Source organism: Myotis davidii, unplaced genomic scaffold (assembly GCF_000327345.1).
Source record: "Myotis davidii unplaced genomic scaffold, ASM32734v1 scaffold796, whole genome shotgun sequence".
In the NCBI taxonomy this organism is placed as follows: domain Eukaryota; kingdom Metazoa; phylum Chordata; class Mammalia; order Chiroptera; family Vespertilionidae; genus Myotis; species Myotis davidii.
This window is the reverse complement of record NW_006287809.1, coordinates 864378-865236: the sequence shown is the minus strand read 5'-3', so window position 1 is coordinate 865236 and position 859 is coordinate 864378. Positions and strand designations below refer to the sequence as shown.

Sequence of the window (859 nt, the reverse complement as noted above, 5' to 3'; positions counted from 1 at the left end):
GTAAAAAGTGCCCCCTCTTACCTCCATTCCCATCACTTTCTATTCACTTCCCAGTTCACTTCAATCTGGCTTCTGCCACCAAATAGCCACACACATTTCTCAATGTAAAGAGCCCATGTGTAGAACACACCTGGGAAGGGACGGCTACTGGCCCCGAATCTTCTCGCTCAACCTTGATGATAATCTCTTGAGGAAGGAGAGAGTCCTGAGAAAGCAAAATAGACGAGAGAAAGGAAATTAAAGGGAGCTCCGTCACAGCTCAAAACCCTCACTGTGCGTAGGCTAGGATCTGACGTACCACCTGTTTTAAGGCATCCCACCAACCAGACTCCTGCTCCCTCCTTTGTAAGCTCAAGTGAGCCATGTGGGGGGCATCTGGCGGGTCACTGAGACATCAGACATGTGTCTTTGTGGACCTTCCAGGCCAGCCCAGCTGCCAGCCTAGTGAGTAATCACAGGCACTATGTAGAAGAAAAGAAATGTGCAGGTGAATCCCTGCCTGAGTCCCTGGACCTCAGAATTGTAAGCAAATAAGACAGAATACAGCATGACCAAAGAATGATCAAGAAGGGGGAAATCAATAAGTTAACTTCATGAAACATTTGGCATAAAGCACCACCAATAAGGCACCGGCAATAGAAAATCTACTGTTAAGACTTCTTCCGAATCAGTAAGAAAAGGGTAGCTCCCACAGAAAAATGGACAAAGGAAAATACAATGCAGCTCAACTATGAAGCAATAAAACGGCCAGTGAATATACAAAGAGATGCTCACCTCTTTAAATCAGGTAACACTGAACATCTATTGCTATAATTATCTCTCTATATGTTAGAGACCATCAATTCACACTGGTACCTCC

The 859-nt window shown here is 45.1% G+C and overlaps 1 protein-coding gene across 3 annotated transcripts in view; it reads right to left on the bottom strand.

Moving 5' to 3' along the window:
* ZNF180 (zinc finger protein 180) overlaps nt 1–859 on the bottom strand; it is a 22094-nt gene that overhangs the window by 8334 nt on the left and 12901 nt on the right. For all 3 annotated transcript variants that reach the window (XM_015561222.1, XM_015561220.1, XM_015561221.1), the window contains exon 3: nt 131–205. In XM_015561222.1, coding sequence (XP_015416708.1) covers nt 131–205 — 75 coding nt within the window. The remainder of the gene's footprint in view (nt 1–130; nt 206–859) is intronic.